We start from the raw sequence: 18,329 nt of genomic DNA, 5'->3' as shown, positions 1-18,329 counted from the left end.
CTCTCTGTGTATTAGTGTGTAGCAGCCCCACTCTGTATCTCCATTTATGCATGGCCACAGGTCCTGTTTGTGCATGTGTGTAATCCAGGCCTACTGTATGTGTGTGACAGGCATGTCTCTCAATAACAGGATGTAAACCAGAATTTCCCTTTCATAAAAGTTTGTTTTAAAAAAAGAAGAAAGTATTCATAGCTTTGAAATGATGCCTGTTACTCTGAAAAAAATAAAAAAATAAATACAATACAATACAATTAAATCTTGAGTTAAGTGAGTAGTTATTGACATAGCTAGACTATGTGATAATTATTGACTGAGCAACCAACAGTTGTCAGTGTTATAGTATGATCTTACACATCGGAGATGTATTATTAATGCAGTATCGTTTAAGCTGCATTTTAATGTCGAACACGGCTGCATACATATTGGTTGGTGGTTTAATTTACTGTAAGACAATCTGTTGTATTGTAAGTTCTGTAATAGGTTTCAGACTGAATAGGAGGCAATAGTTAGGAATCTCATTTAACTGCAAAGAAATGTGAAATACATTATATTCAGGAACAAACTGCTGGTTGGTGCTCCACATGTTTACATTTAAATTAATGAAGTTCAGACCATAGCGTCTGAAAAAAGACCTCCAATTATCCACCAGTTATGCTTTGAGAAGGAAAAAAAAGTAATGGTAATAATAATCCTGACTTCATGTGTAATTCCCAGAGTCTTATCTGAACGACTTTTTATCCACAGTGTAAAAAATGTAAAACAGCATAAAATATTTGACTCCAAAAAAAGATTAGCGCTCAGATTTAGCAAAGCAGCTCCATTAGGTAAATAATAGAGGAAACAAACGCTGCACTGGTGCTGGCAATGTCACTGAAGCACACGAGGAGCCTGTTTATCATACAGCTCCTTCCTCACTATCGGTATGTCTATCATGTAGCTTTTGTGCACATCTGGCAACAACATACAGATAAAATGAAGTAAAAAAAATAATCTCTTATTGATGGATTTCTGTCCTGTGAAAAAAACACAGTATTTCTCTCTCAGCTGTAATGCTGGGGTTGCACAGTGGAATATAAATTCACAGCATCAGGCTTTAATGACAGCGGTACTTTATGTGAGGAATGGCAATGTGTGCCTGGTTCTTCAATAAATATACTGCAGACTGAACCTCAGTGTGAACTCTAATGTATATATATATATATATATATATATATATATATATATATATAGTGGATGGAATAACCGAGTTAATGTTTAAGGAATTTCACATCATTATACCTGGGTTTTTGGTAAGATTTGTAAATTGTTTCAACTCATAATGTTTGAAATTTAAGCTTTAGATTCCAAAAAACTGTGCAAACTGTTACCGTACATTAAGCCCTCGTAGCACGGGAGAGAATCTCTGTTTGTTTCAGCTAATTCCACGATTTTCATCTGTGTGTGTGTGTGTGTGTGTGTGTGTGTGTGTGTGTGTGTGTGTGTGTGTGTGTGTGTGTGTGTGTGTGTGTGTGTGTGTGTGTGTGTGTGTGTGTGTGTGTGTGTGTGTGTGTGTGTGTGTGTGTGTGTGTGTGTGTGTGTGTGTGTGTGTGTGTGTGTGTGTGTGTGTGTGTACGTGTGTGTACAGTATTTGGAAAAATTGGCATGCAATTATTTTCTGCATTTCCATTTATTGGATACAAATGATTTTCTAACTAACTTACAAATCTGCAGAAGAAACTGGCATGGATTCACACTCATCCTTTATTTACAGAGCCAGATGGTACGTTTGGACACCAGCAAGCTTCTTTTTAATACAACAGATGCTGAATTGTGAAATTTCTCTGTTTTTTGTTCGCTGGCTGTGTGCCGCTATGTCTAAAAAGCCCATTATCCAAGGCAAATATGTGACCCCCTCTTCTCCACTATACCCCCCCCCCTGCTTCTATCAGAGAGCATCAAGTACAGCCAAAGTTATTTCTCTGAGAACAGAGGACGGACTCTTTCTCAATTCAGTCTGTCAGCTCTCTGCATGAAAGTCTTCTTCCTCACTCAACCTTCCTTGCAGAGATTTCAGCAGAGATTCACTTAACTGTCAGAAAACAATTGCTCTTTGTAAAAGGCAGTGGCTGGTGCAACTTTAATTTTAAAGATGTTTTAAATGAGCTGCCACCGTGTGATTGATGGGCTGTGTGAAACTTGCCTGCCGCTCCTCTATATCCTGCGGCAGGGGCCTTTAATTACACGGCTTCTGTATTGATGCAGTCAGCTGCAGTCTGATATGCATCATGTATGTGGGCAGAATGGATTTCTACCACCTGGCCGTCTGCTCTGTACAGTATCATTGCACACAGTGTCATCAGCTGAAATGCTTTGTCATCAAAGTAACCTACAGATAATGGCCCTTTGGTATTCATGCATTCACTCATCTGTTTACTCTCAGTCAGAGAGTAAAGTGAATTTGATTTTGATTGATGAACAGTGGTACGTGAACTGACCTACCGTTTAATCATTATCTACCATGCATGTCTATTTCTCAAGCAAACAATCCAGCTAAACTCACACTGCATCTTGAGAATAAAAAAAACTATGTGAAGCATATTTGGACAGCTTTCAAGTGTTAGAATGAAGCATCCGTATCATCACTGTTTAGCAGCTGTAAGTGCATATTCAAGCACAGCATGAGTACAGTTAAAAATTTCGGGGGGAGAATAATTTACTTTACTGCCAAATGTAAACATCTCTTAAACTCACTTATTTTTTCAGGATAAAAGTTTAAAAAATATTGAATTGTGTGTTGCATTGCACCCTGACATATTGTATATGCAGCGTTACAACAAGCTCCTGTGTATCTACAATATATAATGCTGGAGTCTGTGTGAGAGAAGAAATAAGAGTAGTTAAGAGAGACACTGTCTATAAAATCTAACTTTAACAGTTGTTGACTTAAGAAAAAAATAAGCTGTCATGTTTTTTGCTATTATTATAAAAAAATTTAAAGATTTTTTGGTAGGCTATTTCAGCCTATTTTGTGGGGATATGACAGTGGGTAGAGTCAGAAATCAGGGAGCGAGAGAGAGTGGGGAATGACATGCCGGAAAAGAGCCACAGGCCGGACTTGAACTGGAAAAGGACAATGCAAAGCAAGTGGGACAAACGTATCTGTTACTCCATATCTAACTTTTATAGTACAACCAATGTAACTAGCTTGGATAAAACACAAGCATTTATTAGATTAGATTTCCACTGTGGTATGAATGAAAACAAAAAAACTTAATCTGTGGGTTTGAAAATGGTCAGAGATTTGTGTATCAGTCACAAGCTCTAAATACCAACAGTCACATATTAGAAGAGTCTGCACAATTTTTTTTTATTTTTTTTTTTAGAAGAACTGTGAAAATCACTTTTTGCCCCACCTGAAAATAAAAAGTCAGTTATACCATCAAGGTAACACATCGCTCATTAACAAGTTGGCACTGCTTTCCCTCAGATAACACACCTTGTATTCTTTGAGACGACTGACTGGGGAAAACTTCCTGTGCTGGGTGAGACATCACTGGTTCATCATGGAACCAGTGATGTCTCACTCAGATCATAACAGCCTGATACTCAGGTATCTTTTTCTGTGGCCGTGAACTTTACTCTGCATTGTTTTTTCATCTCCACTTTTAAAGAAAGTCTTGATGACTCATGGTTTATTTCACTTAGGGGATGTAATGAAAGTTCACCACCTCTGTCCTCTCCTGTCAATGGTTGTCGCCGTGCCTCTTTCTCTGCTTCATCGGTGTGTTTTGAGGCACCTTTCACTGTCTTCGTTTCCATAGCCTCCTACAGTATGTGTTCCTCTCAGCAGTGCCCTGATGGCCCCTCTTAATTATAAACATCAGAGTCCTCCATTGGCTAATATGATGTTTCTCATTCAGTGTCATTAGGATATGTTAATTCATTCTAATTAAGGTCTTGTTATTATGCTATCCATTAATGAATGATTTGGATTCATCAACATCAACACGGCTATGATTGAAAGCAGTTTCTGATGCTTTAATGAATCTGCTGTGGTCTTTAGTGAGTATGTTCTCATGAACACGACATTAACACTCTGTTCTTGTAGTTATTTTTTGCCATGATAGTTTTGGTTTTGTTTTGTATTACATCAGATATTTAGCTTCAAACACATTAAGGAACAGCAAATCAAACTCAAATGGATTACATAAATAGTTTGTGACAACGTAGTTTAAGTGTAGATGTAACAGTCTGGTCAAACCAAACAAAGCAGTTTGGAATGGAAAGTGTGCACAGTAAATCAGGGCATATTTGTATTATTATTATGTTGTTGTTGGGTGTTTTGTACATTAATTCTGATTATGTTTTATCATGTTTAAGAAGACATCTACTGCATGCCTTTGTTAATTTAATAGACATGTACCATTTAGGCAATTTTCTTTCTCATTCTATTCTGTCTGTTAATTCACTGTTATCCTTCTAGCATATTTCATATTTTTGTATACAGGACTGAATTAAAAAAGTTATTGGCAAATGAATTGGATGAACGACTATAGTTTGAGATCAGGAGACCACTATAGGTGCCCAAGACTTTGTTTTCAGTGGATGAAACTGAAATAGATTCCTGCTATTTAATATACAGTATTGATCATTGTTTGGTTTCCCTTACCTCTCAAATAATTATCCTCAAACAAAAGTGGGAAGAGGGAACCAAAACATGTTTAAGGATTGTTTCTCCACTCTCGCCTCAGATCGGGGTTACACACAGGACTGAAAACAATATTATCATAATTGGCTTAACACACACAAACACACACACACACACACACACACACACACACACATTGCTGTATCTTGCGTAGGTAATGAGTATTGGAGAGAGCCAAGCAAAACAAACCTGCAGCTATCTCAAGTATCTGTCGTGGTGAAGTGCTGCTTTAAATTGTGAATAACAATGACATGGAAATGACTGGGCTCTGCTATAAGGGCAACAGAAGAAAAGTGAATGTCCCATTGATTTTAACATCTCCCAAGGAAATGAAATGGAGCTGGTGAAAAGCTAAAAGTACTGGGGTTTTCTTATTGATTGGGATTTATCCTTCAAAGCGTATACTACCAATCTGGTCTCCAAACTTAAGGCGAAGTTTGAGTTTTGTCTATAGAATACTGACTTTTTTTTTTTTTTTTTAGAAATAAATCTTGCATTCCCTTTAGAGCTAGGGAACCTCTTGTGTCATTAATTAATTGATCTTTGTTGGACTGTGCTGGGTACTCCAGCAATATTCTACACGTATGGGGTGGGCGTCCACAATAACCATCTTGAATTCAGTATAGAAATAAACAACAATAAAACCAAAGCATATCATGTTCTTTTGTTTACTTGACTAATGTTTTATTTTTTAATTTGAATAATAGTTAGTTGCTAAATAGTTGTGTAAAAGAGTGTTTCATAAAACACAATATGGTCGTTATATGTTTCTCTGAGGTTAAAAAGGACAATAATACATGAATTACAGTAAAGGTCAAGGATGAAAAAAAAAATGAAATACACAAAAACCACAATGAAACAGACAGTACAACAGAACAGAAATACATTTGAACAAAGGCGCCTCCAGGACAACTTAAATACTTACAATAGAGATGTCTGTTGTGGATACCATTTTAAACTTCCAGTAAGAATGGCTATTAGACTTTTTTTTTTTTTCATTTATTCAACATGGACAATATTGAACTTAACTGCAGTTTTATTTCACAAAAACATATGCAAATCAGGATGAGGTGAACAAACAAATAACAGTCTGAGACATTTTATCAAACTGATAATCTCTGGAAGTGCTAGCGGAGCATATTGTGTAGTATGAGTAATGTTATCATCAATCTCAAACACCAGCGCTAAGCATCAGGTGCAGACAAAAACAGAGAAATTGATTTTTGTAGACCTTCAGTTTTTTCAGCAGGAATTACCTCACTTGGCCATGATGTCACGCTAAATGTTCTAACTTGAAAGGTGCCACTACAGCGTTGTCTTTAACCTTTACCTGTCCACGTGAAATTAAAACGTTTTTAAAAGTCCCATTAAATGTGAACAATAGTCTTTGTCTTTGTTAGGCCCGAATCACACACATGCACAAACAGGATCTGTGGACATGCATTGAACGTCAGTGTGGTGCTGCTACAAATTGCTATGCAGGGAGCGCACCAGAGCAGTTTTGGGGTTCAATGTCTTGCTCAAGGGCACCTCAGCACTGCTTGAGAAGTGCCCCAGCACCTCTCCAGCAACCAGAACAATTTATGTATTTGGTCCACACTGGGACTTGAACCGGTCTCCCTATGGACTGAGCCACTGCCGCCCTCATTGTAACCATAGTTTATATGTTAATATTTCAGGTACATTGATGAATCTGATTCTAGATTATGTGAAGGAAATATTAGACCGGTACATGTATCTCTATGTACATGAAGCTGGGTTTTAATCCATGTATTGGTAGTTTTTTATTTTTTTTAAAGCTCCCATGGGGAACTTTGGATTTATGACGCTTTTGGTGAAGCCTGTGGACAAAAAAATATCTTTTATCGATACTGATTTGTCCTGTAAATTCTGACAAGATTTCCTTTCTGTCATACGATCCTTTTCCTTGTACGTATAGGCAGAGGTTGCTGGCTTTAAACAAAAACACTCTTGTCAGCCTCAATGTTGATTGTCTCATTTTATTTTGTAGCTTGTAAAGAGACATAGGTAATCATTTCTGCGTATTTCATAACCAGCTCAAATCTCAGCCTTTCTATCCATTTTATCAATGAAACTGTCCATTGTTACAGACAGTGTTTTGTCTCTCCTGTCCTCTCTCAATGCATTACATTAGCATGCTAAAATATAAAATGTTATCTTCTCCATGCTCAGCTTTGTACAATAAGCACCCTCCAGCCATTCAAGGCTGTCAGACCATTAATTGAAATTAAGTCTGAATTAACCACGCTAAGAATTACAGATTCTATTGTTTAAGCCTGTGAAAAATGAGCTTTTGAATTTTAAATGGTGTGAAGTGAAATAAGCGTGTCGATGCATTTTATTTTTGTTGGGGGGGGGGGATTGTTATTATCCCAGAAACAGAAAGGTCACCTTTATTAATCATAGTAATTATTTACAGTAATTAGGCCAGATATCAAAGGAACACTTAGTACTGCTCTCAGAGAAAATGTATTCTTCATGCTCAGAGATACTTCAAGGGAACTAACAGAGTTTCTTTATTTTTTATGCAATATGTAAACTGCTGAAGTCCAACCTCTATTATAACTGTCTGCCACTAATGATGTGTTCACTCTTCACGCATGTTGTACTCATAATGACTCATAGGATATTTTTCCTGTTCAGTTTTTTTCCTTGCTAAACGCATTGAATGGCAAATTAGTCATGATAATGATAAATACTGTATGTTATATTTAAGTAGCTGCATACCTGTTACAAGCATTGTATAGATTGATTGATTTATTGAAACCATTAGATTCTTATTTTACAACACCATTAACTGCTTATCCATACTTTTAATTAATTTTAATACATTTTCTTTAAGAAGAAGAAGATTTACTTTATTGATCCCTGCAGCGGAAATTCTGTTTTTACACTTTGTTTAAGTCATGCAACACACAGATGCACATATCCTATGGACATGCACTAATGGAGCTGGTGGGGGGGATTCATTGCCTTGCTCAAGGGCACCTCTGGGATGCTCAGAAAGTGATCTGGCACCTCTCCAGCTACCAGATTTGGTCCGCACCGACTGACTACGATGGCTATGTTCTGTTAAAGAATTTAAAGACTCAAAAGTGAGATGTTTGGCATTTTAGAAACGTTTAACTGACAGGCTATATAAAAGCCCTTCAGCAAAATTATTTTAACCCTGACGCTGAAGTTCTTCAAGTTTTTGGGGGTTTTTTCACACTTTTTCTCAGTGCATTCACATCTCTTTTAAAACCTTGTTTGGATTTGTACAACCTTGATTACTTGAGAAAGGTGGATGATTCCTAAATGTTTTGTGTCAGGGAGCACATAGACACATTATGCATCAATAGTGTCCAACTATTAACACCCTGAAGGCCCAACAGCTGACTCATATCCAAGGTCAACAACACACAATGGTAACTCCACAGCCAAATGTGTATTTTGGACAGCAGAAACAATCTACTCCTCATGTGTTGGCAGGCTGAAGCTGCTTTCTGAAACTCTCTGCAGACTCGGTTTTCTAGGTAAGGTGAAATCACAGAAAAAAAGACAGTTACGCAAGAGAAGATTGATGAATATTTCAGAAGAATTTAATTCAACAACTCTTGGGTTTGGATTATGCAACTTTAAACATTAGTCATTTGCTTGAACTGATTTGAACTTACATTAGCTCTTGTAAAAAAAAAGATGTCATCATCAACGACTAGAATGTTACCTTGTGAGGTGAATTACAACCGTCAGAAACTCAAGAACCACATAAAAGATATCACTTTAAAGTATTCGTCTATTAAAAACCTGATTGTTGTGGAAGTCCATGCTGTATAAGCCTCCTTACAAATAAATGATAAAAAGTCATTTATTGTATGCAGTCCATGGTCACTCAGGTTGAATTGCCACTTAATTTTTTTAGATCTTTTTTTTCTCCAAGCAGTTCTGTATGGCAGTACTTTCCTTGAAAAGTTTTAAAGATTATAATTTGATGATTAAGATTCATGTCAATGAACCCTACAATGTCACATTACCTAAAGAGATCGACAAAAAAGGATTTGCCTTTCAGAATACTCAATAAAACATGTAGAGACAAGTGTAGAAAAAAACACTTCAGTCTCATTCTGAGGTCTTTCCACACTGATACAGAGTAAATGAAATGAGTAAAATTGTGTTTTTATGACATGTATTACTCATCCTGAGAGCTATTTAAATGGTAACACAGATATATTATAGCCTATGCAATACTCAGGGGCTTACTTGTCCTTGATTTGCGTCTAATTGGAAAAATGGAATGAAAAAGGCCCTGCAGGCTCTCAGTATTTAAACAAAAGTAGGTGTAATGTCAGGTCGCTCGACTGCAACAGAAAGTAGAATGGGAGACTTGGGACTGGTTCCCCTCCTGTTTCACAAGTGTACATGGTGTCTCTATTCTATACAAAGCAATGAGCCAAACAAGATGCTACTGAAATAAGATAAAAGGGTGAAGAATATAAGGCTGGTGGAATACAGTTAATGTGTAACTCCCCACAATCTCAGGAGCTCTAGTGGCATTAGCATGCAGAGCATGACGATAAGCAGATGTTGTATATTACTTTCAGTTTGCAGGGAGCTCCCACAGGAAGTCCAGGTCACCTTTCCAAGTAGACAATCATGCAGTTTCACAATGGTGGTCACAGTGATGTCAGACTAAAGTTTGACTCTTCATTCTAGCTGCAGTACAACAGTTTGTATTATTCCACTTTATATTTTTTAATGAACATAACCCTTGTCTTTGAAACCAGAAACGTTACAAAAACTGGTTTGTTAAAACTGAGTGATGCAGAATGAGTGTAGAGAGTGAAAGCATGCAATTTTGTTCAATTATATTCATTCATTTTTCCAAATTGGCCTCAGAAATAGATTTTTGATTCAGTTTATGAATCAGTCTTTAGCTAGGTTTTATTTATTTAATTACTTTGGTAAGTTGTAAAAGTGAACAAAAGGAAAAAAAAAACATGTTGAATGTTAAAAGTAGAAAATAAAGTTATATCTATCAACCTAAAATCTGATGTTGTTAATTACAGCCCGACTGAGTAATCAGCCAACTGATGATATCTGTCAGTGTTTGCAAATTAAGTGACTATCAGTAAAAGCAAATTCAATGCCAGATATGCATTTCATTTGAGTTTCATTGTAGACTGTATCACTTGCAGGTCTCTTTCTGCCTGTCACCAGCACAGTGGGCTTTCTGAATTAAAACAAGCATCTCCTCCAGTGTCAATCGGTGATGCACGTATTTATATATGCATGCTACTCTCCAGTTGAGTGACCATCTTGTCTTCGTTATATATCTCTTCCACAAGCTGATTACTGCATTTGAGGAATGAACAGAATACATCTTTATAGTTGTTATATTTTAAAGACCTACAAGCCATCTGAATCAAAGTTGAATATGCTTCTCTGATTTAGCCTATGACTGCCGAATGTTTTACTAATGTTAATTGACTGCATACAGCACAGCCCTCACTGAACAGACTGGACTGATTGCTCATGCTGGTTTCGTCTTACTTTAGCAGAGGAGAAATGTTTTATTAGAAGAGGATATGACCACGATGCAGGGGTGGGATTGCTGTCATTAACAATGCAAAGAAATGTCAAGCAGCCCGGAGCTTAGTCCCTGTTTGGTTTATTAGCAGGCGTGACGTGTGAAATGTCTGCAGCGTCTTCCTTTGAAAAGGAGGGCGGAGGAATATTTGACATTTGTGCATGGAGAGAAGTGTTGTGATCTTCCCAACATTTACGCCTGTGCACCCAGTAACATGGGATCCTATTAGCAAGGCTTCAGTGGTACTCCCAAGCTAATGCTGCTGCTTTTTATCCTTCTTTTCTCTTCCTTTTGTTGACTGAATGAATGCTCTAGACATCAGGTTCTCACATGGATGAAATGCCACTCAAAACAATAACACAACAATGATAATAAAACTTGAATTCACATTGAAAAGGTGTTGCACATGTTAGTCTTAATGTCTCTGGTTAATTTAATGATAATAATAAATGTACTGATAATACTAAAAATGGAACTAGGGTTGAAATATACTTTTGCTTGGAAATCTGTATACATATAATTAGGTGACTCTTTGGTGTTTTTAGTTAACGCATGATTTTGGTGTTTCCACCCATAATCGCATATGTAGGTTAGAAAGATACTGCCTGGGCATCTTCCTAAACTAGGACCAGGTCTTGAATGGACAGTTAAGCAGTCTCAACCCATATGAACATTAGTTAAAATTGCACAGACGAGAAGTAATCTGAATTGTATCTCTTTCTTGCAGTTAACTCATCTCCTGCATATAAATGTTTGATTCCAACCAGCACTGTAGGTACAGCTTGGCTAATAGTTGATCTAATAGCCCTGTTGGTAGTCACTTAAATGCTACAATAGTGGGGATTCTAGAGTCTGTTGGAGCCCTACAACCATCATTGTGTCTGCCATTGTCCTGACTCTTACCCCTCATCCTCTTTGTTTTTCTTGATTATTTTTCCAGTGACAAACTTTGTTTTTCATAGCAATAATGCTTAGTAAGTAAACGAGATTGAGTGCTTTCAGATGGTGCCCCTTTAGGGAGGTTTCCTACTGTCATTGCAAATTGTGAACATGTTGGTTCGCTGCCGTGGTTTAAAGTTTGTGAGCCATCAGGGCCCCCCTGGCCTGGGGCCCCAAGCAGTTGCCTACCTTGCCTTTTGACAAACAGTGCATATAGCCACAATCAATCATCTTGTGGACAGACTTCATGGTTTCAATTGCTTTTATGACACTCACTAAGCTGCTCCAATTGTTAGTCTCTGCTGTGATTTTTATGAAGTTAAAATGCACAAGCACACTGTCTGTTCTATTTCTGTCACCACTCTCAGATGAATCAAAGATGGGGAACACAACGTAGTCCTCCATTCTTTAGTCTGAAGTGGGACCAACACTGAGTGTGCAGAAGTTGCTGATGACTCAGAAGGCCTTGATGTAAGGGATCTGTCCCAATATACAATATATACAGTAAATTCAGAAGCTTCACAGTCAGACTTTCCACTGTCAGCAGCACGGAAGTTGACAGCATGTCTCCTAGAAATGTAAGCTCTCAAATGTCAGTCAACTGTCTCCTGGGGAAAAGCTCACCCTAACCACTGAAGCATTGACACTATACCCACAAGTAAAAGTTCTTTTGAAGGATGAAACTTTATTGTCCATATCGAGACAGAAGCACTGACATTTTAATCATCAGACATTAACAACAAAGTTTTGTTTTTGAATGACAATCTCACCGGGTTTGGTGTTAGTGTTGTATCGTATAGTTTAACGTAACAGTAGATTCAGTTAGAGGCTCACAGGCCAACTCCTCTGTGGACAAATAAAGTGTGACAATGAGAAACAAATGCCGGGTGCAAGACGACTCTGTATACTAGTGTCTGTGTCTAAAACTTCTGAATATTTAGTTACAGTATGCAATCAGAACCTTTACATTAATCATTCATAGTCCTTGTGGCCCATTATTTTTCTGCTATTGAATTTTTAATGCTTTGGAGCAACTTTCAACACATAATAAAGTACTTATTGTGGACTGCTATACGTTGTACGTGCAGCCTGGAAATGAACCATTAAGGAACATGAACACTACCCACATTGGATGATGCTTTGCTCCTTTTTCTGAATAGATATCCGTTATTGTAAGTATATTTGCATAATGACCTAGCCATTTGTCTTTTCTCTCCCTTGATCATCTTTCTAGAGTTTTTCTTGGAGCTGCTGGACAATTCTGAGAAGTCTCTTAACAGTATGTTCACGCGGACATACGGGAAGCTGTACATGCAGAACTCTGAGGTGTTCCAGGACCTGTTCACTGAGCTAAAGCGCTACTACACGGGCGGTAATGTTAACCTGGAGGAGATGCTGAATGACTTCTGGTCCCGGCTGTTGGAGCGCATGTTCCAGCTGCTCAACTCGCAGTACCACTTCACAGATGACTACCTGGAGTGTGTCAGTAAATACGCGGATCAGCTAAAGCCTTTTGGAGATGTGCCCAGGAAACTAAAGGCCCAGGTCACCAGGGCTTTCATCGCAGCACGGACGTTTGTGCAGGGGCTCATGGTGGGTCGGGAGGTCGCCAACAGGGTCGCCAAGGTGAGCTGTTTTTTTTCTCTTTGCAGCTGGTTTGATTTCTGTTGCGATCCCGAGCAGTTACATGAACCTGTGTCACTGTATTTCTCTTTTAAAGCTTGTTGGAAGAGTTTTTAACTGATTATGAAACAAAGTGAGATTAATAATGAAGCCTGTATTGCTAAGATTTGAACTGCCTGCAATGGACACTAAAATGGACAATAAAACACGTGTCTTCTCTCCGTGGAATCATTAACTATTTTCACCCAGTGTTTTTCAATGGGTGCAGCCTTGGGACATACCAGCTACTCCTTCATAAAAAAATAGTGCAGTTTGGATCTCAGATGGAACAAAACACGTAAAATGAAATAAAAAATAAAAAAAACATGTTTAAAAAGTGGTTCATCGACTTTTTGATTAATTTGATTAATACCAGGCACAATCATGACCCACTGTAAATGGCCCTGCAACCTACTTTTGACTCACAAATTGAGAACCACAGTTGCAGTCTTTATGATTGGCTTTTTTCATGAACTCTAAAAAGGAGACACAGCCTAATTCATCTCTTTGATTTACCTGCTCTATTTATATCTTAAGTCTTGTCGACTGACTTAAAAACCTACTTTTGAATTGAATTTGCAATGCTTAAGTACACAGTAAATAACCTTTCTTCCATATTTCAGTTCAGTAACCTGCTGAGAGCTAAGCTTGGCTAAAGATTAAAGCTCATTTCCCCTCCCATATTTCTGATGTGGTTTTGTTTCTACAGGTTCCATTTATAATTTAGTGATTTTGTTTTTTTGCAATGTGCAACAGGAAGATTAGTGACATTTTCCATGCTCACAGATAATTTGATGCTCTTAATGGTTTGATTTTCCCGTGCTGTTTTTGTGTTTTGGTTAAATACACTGAAGAATAAATGTGTTTTTGAGCATCATTAAACACTTGAGATTAGTGATGTGATTTTAAAGGCTTAGTGGATATGTTTACCAATTCCAAGTTAAACACAGAGAGTTATGCAACAGCTTTTCATTGACGTCTTAACAGGATAAATTATATAACCACAGCTGGTACATTGCAGAGCTAAACTTTATGAAATACTTTCGAAACTTTCATGAGAGATTAAAAAAAAGCCAGAGTTATGTATAGTAAACTTGACATACTACATCACAGTCTGAAGGTCTTCTTAACAGAAACACTTCGACATAGAATTTAGTTATTTAAACAAATTAAACCTTTGTTTGACCTGCTGTAGATCTGTCACAAATTTTATTTGTGCCACCTTTTCCCATATCATTACATAGAGTTCAACAGAGATTATTTCCCTTTTGATCTTCATGTTTAATCTATCTGATGTTTATGGGTGCTGCATAGAATAGCGATTCTGTTGCAAGCCGTACGGGGGCTATAATCCTTGTCTGGGCAGTCGACCTCGGTCCTTTGCTGCATGTAATCTCCAACTCTCTACGCCAAACAATGTTTTCCAGAAAACTATTATTCCATCAACATTAAAAAAGAAAAAACTCTCCATTGATGGTGATTGTGGCATTTTAAAATACAACCCAGTGCACTTGAAATGTAGTTATTTGATGAAGTGTTAAATTTGTTTTATCAGATGAAGAAGGTGCTCCATAACTTCAGTCCACCTCTGTAAAAGGTTCAAAGTAGCTAAGTGCTCATTCATGGTTTCCAATAGTGAGAACTCTGTTCTGTTGGGACACGGGTAATAAAATGTCTTAAATAAATAATAAACAAACATGTTGTGTATTGAGATCATCATAAGATTTTTTTTATAATTATTTAAAGCTCTATAATTTATACTGCCCTCAACATGAAATAATTATCATTGATATTGTATTATAAACAAAAAAAACGTCACTGAACTAAGACTGTAAGTTCACATTCACAAAAATGTTGGTTAAAAAAACACACAGCAGCCAAGCGTTTAAATATAGTGGTGAAAAACCTTTTTACTTGAATGTCATTAGTCAGTACTTAAAATGTAAAACATGTGGTGTTTAATTATAATTATAATTTTCAACTTGTGCTAAGGTACAAACTGAGTAATGTAGAAATCCAATGTAAAAACACAGACTTGAAATTGAATAATTTTAGAAAGCACGAAAAAGGTGACATGATGAAATGATTGACGTCCATATATTTGATGTCGATTAAACAAACCATCAGTTGGATATTAATGACTCCCCTTCTCCTGTACTCACTGTGCTTAAAGTATAGTTTGTTCTTGTAGGAATTTGCATTGTATATGGTGAAATAGTTAAATGCTCTATCCGCGCTGCTGTTCCCCTGCTGCCTTCCATCATCTCTGACGAGTCGGTCATAGTAAAACAGTTTATTATTGAGGTTTATAGTTTGCCTTCCTCCAGCTACCTTCCACAAGTCGACAGTGGTAAACTATTTCTGTGAAGAGTTTAAACGAGCACTCCTGTACATCTGTTCCGGGCCTAAAAGGCACCCTCGCGCTGGATCAAATCCCGTATTCCCGGCTTCCTCATCAATTATGAAGGGAAGCCAGGAAACAGTGTGGCATTGCTGAAGGCTGTCAGGCCGCTGAACAACCCCACAACTCAAGGTGAAAAGTTGCCTGACATGACAAATCACCTTGACCTCAGAATCACCCTCAGTACCTGCTGCTCTCAGCGACAAAAAGCCACTTGCATCTCCTTACAACACACACTTTGAGTGCAGTCCAATTTCTCTCTTCTGAGGTGTAAGCACAACACTATACACAAGGCAATTTCTGTTCAATTTCATGTCTACAAGTGCTGAGGATTTATTTGCTTTTAAGGAAGAATTCAGCATTTTTGTAGTGCTACTGCTGCAGTTACTTTATTTTCAAAATCAATGTTTTGCTGTGTACGGTCATTTAAGAATTTGAATAGTTTTAGCAAATCATTTACAGGGAGTCAAATGCTTCTTTCAACTGTCCTTTCTGTAAAGTCTCTGTCCATGAACCATCTGAAGGTAAAACACTGTGAACTTGACAGGGTATGCAGTTGAAATATCCGAAAACATAAAATACTGAATTTCTGATAAAAGTTTCACCATGAATATTTTACTTCAGAAAAATGTCATCAAAAACAAAAATAGAAGATAAATTCATTCACACTGTTTCTTCAATATAGAGCTGCAGGCTCTTATCGGTTGAGTTCTGAGCTTGCTCGTCGAATCGTCCATTTTTGTTTCAAGCATTATTGTTTTTAGTCCATTTCGTCCGTTGTGAATATCTGCTGCTTTTCTCTCTTTTAAACTGTTTTAATATTTGGGGGAGCCCAATAAATATTTTTTCAGACAATTAGGCAAACTCATGCTTCGCCTTTAAATGGGGAAAAGGATTGAGCCTTTATAGTATCGTCCTTTACACACAAAGTCCCTCTCAGCTGGCACTGAACTTTAAATGTAAAAAATGTTTCCATGCATTGTACAATGCAACTGAAAGTTCAGACTGAAATATCTTTGTTGGCTTTAGTGGACTGTACTTTGACCTACCGTCTTAATCTTTGGCCCCTGCTGCTTTTATCAACTTCTTGGCGGGCTTTTATCAGCAAAAACACCTACTGGAACAAACACATCTTACACATTGGATGAACGTGTATGTACAAAAAGTATATGAAGCAACAAAACAAATAAATGTAGTGAGAAGAACTACATTGCCTGTGTCTTGTTAGTACTAGTGTGAAGCGGCATAAACGTGTGAATCTGCTTTGCTGATAATCAGAAGTTACTGAAGTATCACCCACAGTTCTGTTCTTATTCTGTCAGTACTCCTTACATAAATAAACCAAAACATAAAGTCTTTTGATGACACTGTGCTAGTTTTGGGATAAGGAGAACAAAAGATTCAGACAATATTTGAGAAGTATAGTTAAAAATGAAATGCAAAAAGAAGCTTGTTTGTGCAAAGGTCTTTAATATATTTATCTGTGAGGTTCGTTGTGAAGAATTCGCAAGGTCACACAACTCTGTGTTAAGCCTTCTTTTTCGGACAGTAATAGTAAAATAGTAAAGCACACAGCCGCTGTTAAATGTCCTCACTAGCAGCTCTGAAGTCTTCAAGTCAAATAACCCAATCAGTTCAGAAGTTCAGTGTTTAACATCACAAAACATGCCTTTTCAAATGAAAATGCTCCCTTCAAACATCCGTCTGTTCAATTTTCCATGTTGCTTCTACACAGGATGATGCTCTGATGATGATGAAGTGTGCATAATTTCTGCTCTCACACAGCTCTGCATGCAGGGAAAGTCAGAACAGGAGAGATATCGCTCCATAAAATGGGATTTCACTCGACTTGCTCTGAACAGTTTCCTGGACCACGATCCTGGATTAAGAGCAGAATCTCTTTGGATTACAGTTTATGATGACCATTAAGAGTTTTATCCTGGGGGTACTTAAAACACAGTCCAAGCACATTAAGAGCTGCTCAGAGAAGATTGCAGGGATTTGGCCCTTTTCAAAGGTTTAAAGTTCGGGCATTTAGAGCACTTATCACTCACTCTGCAGATGTGCGGGAGGCCGGGATCGTCCCTGCTGCGTATTTAGCTGCCGTGATGATGGAAGGAGGGAAGGTACTTTGTACTGAGGGATTTGTTTTCCCCTGATGGCTTATGCTGTCATGTTGATCTCATTATACACTCATTTCCTACCATGAACTGTCAGATAATTTAACATTAAGCTCCAAGGAAATTCCTAATCTTTACACAACATTTACCTTAGATTAATGCTCTGCCAGATTACAGACTCGCTGACATGTGAGTAATATCACCATCAGTCCTGTGAGCTTTCTATAGGATTTCTCAGCAACTTTGTTTTCTGCCTTCTTGCACACATTGCCATTCATCAGTATAGCCCACTCAAGTGTCAAGGCGAAACATCAAATGCTTTCAATACTCCCCAGTACGAGCTCTGAATACAGCTTCATCCTGAACCATTACATTGAGTTTACCAAGGAATACATGAGCTAAAGTGAGGCCAATTTACATGAAAGGTTAAGGCATTATTTAGATTTTCGGGAATAGATCTGTTTAAATGAGAGATTCCTTTTTTAATATTTTAGGATTTAAAAGGATATACTGTATATTTTACGTCAGATTTTCTGATGAGTGAATGACTGCTTTTTTTTAACCACTTTCAATGACACTACAGTTAACGGGAACGCAATTGAAAAATGTCCCAATTTTCCCAGCATAAGAAAATAAATAATAAAGAATCCAAACACCAACATAACAACTGGAGTTACATTTAGCAATAAGAAACAGAGAGCTAATCATAAGGACTGCTGACCTCCACAGCTGTATAGACAATGGTAAATCAAGCAAAAATGTTTGTTTTGATTTTGTACTAATTTTCTCCCCATGACATCTTTTTCTTTCCCTTCCGCTGAATGTCAAAACACAGTCAGTTATCTTGTTTCATTTCATCACAGTCAGAAACATATCTTTCGGCTCCATTGTGATGTGCATTATGGGAAGAATGACAATGAAACACACTTTACA

The 18,329-nt window shown here is 37.4% G+C and overlaps 1 protein-coding gene across 2 annotated transcripts in view; it reads left to right on the top strand.

Moving 5' to 3' along the window:
- Positions 1–18,329, top strand: part of LOC306821416 (glypican-6-like) — a 128,861-nt gene that overhangs the window by 53,388 nt on the left and 57,144 nt on the right. For both annotated transcript variants that reach the window (XM_079339813.1, XM_079339812.1), the window contains exon 3: positions 12,448–12,839. In XM_079339813.1, coding sequence (XP_079195939.1) covers positions 12,448–12,839 — 392 coding nt within the window. The remainder of the gene's footprint in view (positions 1–12,447; positions 12,840–18,329) is intronic.

This window comes from Symphodus melops, assembly GCF_947650265.1.
Source record: "Symphodus melops genome assembly, chromosome: 3".
NCBI classification, from domain to species: domain Eukaryota; kingdom Metazoa; phylum Chordata; class Actinopteri; order Labriformes; family Labridae; genus Symphodus; species Symphodus melops.
Note: the sequence above shows the minus strand (reverse complement) of the source record. Positions and strands in the feature narration are given on the sequence as shown.